The sequence below is a fragment of the Trichechus manatus genome, unplaced genomic scaffold, assembly GCF_000243295.1.
Source record: "Trichechus manatus latirostris isolate Lorelei unplaced genomic scaffold, TriManLat1.0 scaffold00029, whole genome shotgun sequence".
NCBI lineage: Eukaryota > Metazoa > Chordata > Mammalia > Sirenia > Trichechidae > Trichechus > Trichechus manatus.
This window is the reverse complement of record NW_004443965.1, coordinates 19,266,175-19,269,348: the sequence shown is the minus strand read 5'-3', so window position 1 is coordinate 19,269,348 and position 3,174 is coordinate 19,266,175. Positions and strand designations below refer to the sequence as shown.

General features: G+C 54.9%; 1 protein-coding gene across 1 annotated transcript; it reads right to left on the bottom strand.

Annotated features, from left to right (window-relative positions):
- Window positions 1-325: 325 nt before the first annotated feature.
- HTR1A (5-hydroxytryptamine receptor 1A) lies at window positions 326-1,678 on the bottom strand. Its single transcript, XM_004374552.2, has one exon. It carries the CDS (start codon window positions 1,596-1,598, stop codon window positions 339-341), a length of 1,260 nt encoding a protein of 419 aa, XP_004374609.1. The 5' UTR covers window positions 1,599-1,678; the 3' UTR covers window positions 326-338.
- Window positions 1,679-3,174: the final 1,496 nt, after the last annotated feature.

Below are 3,174 nucleotides of genomic sequence, written 5' to 3'. Positions count from 1 at the left end.
TTATGCCGGGAAGATTTTAGGGGTGGGGGGTAGGCAGAAGAGGGAGCAGGCAATTGCTGGAACCAAAACGGATGCAGAGGTCAAAGTCTGAGCCAACGTCGCCTGGAGAAGCTTGAGCCCTCCTTTCTGAGCCGCCTTCCCCACCTCTGGGGCCTCTTTGCACAGAGCGCCCTCCTCTGGCCCGAGGAGGACTGGGCCTGGAAGCAGCGCGGGCAGAGCAGCTAGCTGGGGAAGAGGAAAAGTAGCAAGTTATAGTGGTTGTTGTTCCCAGGGGGACTTAGGGAGGCAAAGGGGGTAGGAAGAGTCCTGTAGCCCCCTACTCGCCGGCTACTCCCCTATCATCGGCGGCAGAACTTGCACTTAATGATCTTCTTAAACGCGTTTTGGAAGTCCTTGTTGAAGTAGGCGTATATAACAGGGTTGAGCAGAGAGTTGGAGTAGCCCAGCCAGTTGATTATGGCGCCCAACAGAGTGGGCATGTGGCAGCTGCTCTCGCAGAAGGGTAGAACCAGGGCTACGATGAAGAACGGCAGCCAACAGAGGATGAAAGTGCCCATGATGATGCCCAACGTCTTCACCGTCTTCCTTTCGCGAGCTAGGGCCATCTTGCGCTTGGCCTCAGCGTTGCGTTCATTTTTCCTCTCGAAAAAGGCGGGCGCGCTGGGGGCCGCACTGGGCAGCGGAATGTGTTCTTTGGAGTCGCCCACGTGGTGCACCTCGATCACCTCCAGGGCGGCGCCGTAGTCGCCCTGCCTCACCGCGCCATTTGAGCAAGGAGTACCCTCTGCCTTGCTCTCCACGCCCCCCCTCCAGTCCCTGTTCCCTGGCTCTCCATTCACGCTCTTCTTAGGCTGCGGCGCTGGCGAGGCCCCACAGCGGGTGTCTGCTCCCTTCTTTTCCACCTTCTTAACTGTCTTGCGGATGCGGAAGCGCGCGGCTCGGAAAATGCGCCCGTAAAGAACCAGCATGAGCATCAGCGGGATGTAGAAAGCGCCAAAGGTGGAGTAAATAGTGTAGCCCTGGTCCTTGCTGATGGTGCAGGCGTCGGGGTCCGAGCGGTCTTCGGGGGTGCGCCAGCCCAGCATGGGTGGGATGGAGATGAGGAAGCCAATGAGCCAAGTGAGAGAAATAAGAGCAGCGGCGCGCCGGGGCGTCCTCTTGTTCACGTAGTCGATGGGGTCAGTGATGGCCCAGTATCTGTCCAGCGCGATGGCGCACAGGTGCAGAATGGATGACGTGCAGCACAACACGTCGAGCGCGATAAACAGGTCACAGGTGACCTGGCCCAGCGTCCACTTGTTGAGCACCTGGTAGAGAGCTGCCATGGGCAGCACCAGCACCGACACCATGAGGTCGGTGACGGCCAGTGAGCCGATGAGATAGTTGGCTACATTCTGCAGGGAGCGCTCCAGGACGATGGCGGCCACCACGCACGCATTGCCCAGCACAGCGCAGAAAATGAGCGTGCCCAGAAGCAACGAGGTGATCACTTGGTAGCTGAAGGTCACGTCGGGTATGTCAGTAGCATTGCCCCCTGCCCCGAAGGGACCCTCTGCTGAGGTGGTATTGTTGCCCTGGCCAGGGCTGAGCACATCCATGCCTGTGCGCCCCGCGGGGGCAGGGGAGGGGAGAAAGCTCAGCGCTAGGATCCCCCCTTGCTCCTCCCCCTGGGGTCTTCCTCTCTCCCCTCCTGGGGCTTTTCCGGAGAGAAGGTGCAGGGACCAGGGCAGGAAGTTCTTACTTCTCTGGCGAAGGCATCCGCGCCCGAGCGGCTTCTAGGCGCTGCTTGGGCTCCGGTGGTCCCGCGCAGTCAAAGACGTCAGCTGGGCCACTGAAGCTGGCTGGAGAACGCTCAGCGGTGGAGAGGTAGCTGTAACGTCTGTCTCTTGCTGTCCATTTTACTTTGTCGCTGCTCAGCTGGTTGCCTGAGCCGGAGTCTCTCCACTAGCAAACAGTCTCCAATCCCAGAAGTAACTTGAACAGAGAAACCCCATCCTCCGCGGTCACTCTGTTACCCTCCTCTCCCTCCCTCTCTTCCACTGTCTCCTCCACTCTCTTCTCTCCAGCCTCCTCCCTCCACCACCGTGCTTTTTCCCACTAGCCTTCCGTTTCAGTCTCCCTCTCCCTTCTCACTCCCCTTTCTTTATCCCTCTGTGTGTCTCTCCAACAGCCAATCTCCCTCCCTCCCACGCCATCACTCCCCTCCTCACACTTCCCCAACGCTGTCTCCTTCCTCTGGCTCCTGCCCCCCACCCCTCACCCCGCAGCTTGGCATTTTACTTTCAAGCCCTTTTGTGTACAGAGACTCAAAACTAGCTTACACACATCAGATTCTTTGGTCAGACCAACATTACAGCAAGTAAACTCCGCCTTCCACCCAGCTAAACTCGAGGGGAAATTTGTTTTTTTTTAACTACCCATTGCCTCCGATTTCTGTTAGATTCTTAAATAGCGTGAACATCACAGAATGGAAATAGGAAATCAGTAAAGGAGGCACACGGAGTGGGAATGGGAGGTGGACAGCCCTGAGTCAGTCTATAAATCATTGTTAATTGATGGGAAGTAGATGGAGTGTGTCTTAGCTTTTTTAAAAACCACCCCTTTAATTATCTCACAGTCCAGCCTGACTCCCTTGGGGAGGATGCTGCACTTTTTTTTTTTTTTTTTCCCTTCTTCTTCATAATCTTGGGGAATTGGGGGAGAAAGGAATTATAAAGGGCATATCAAAGGACAAGGACGGGTAAACAGCTGCATCTCAAAGTAAAAGAAGAACCCAATTCGGTATGTAATCTACACACACACACACACACACACACACACACACAACACCTTTCCATCACCACTATCCGTTTAATTGAAGTGAGCACTGACACTTTCATAGCTTTGGGGCGAGTAAATTTAGGGAAGGAAATACTTTGCCTATGAGTTGTAAAAGAGGCCGGGGCATTTCATATGACCTTTTTGGTTTCTTACCAAAGCCTACAAAAGTCTAGGGGGAACTTGGTGGAATCTCTGGTCGCTGGCCGCTGAACTACTCTTAAACGCTGAAACTATGTTCAGCACCCGGGACAGCTCTAATCAATAAGGGCTTATGTCGCCACCTTCCGGCAAACGCTTTAGAGCGCCATCTGGAAGCCCTTGTCTTGCAGAAATGAAACAAGTATTGAGGAAATC

Bases quoted from the DNA above. Each gene is read 5' to 3' on its own strand.
- HTR1A (XM_004374552.2), bottom strand. From the start codon at position 1,598: ATGGATGTGCTCAGCCCTGGCCAGGGCAACAATACCACCTCAGCAGAG.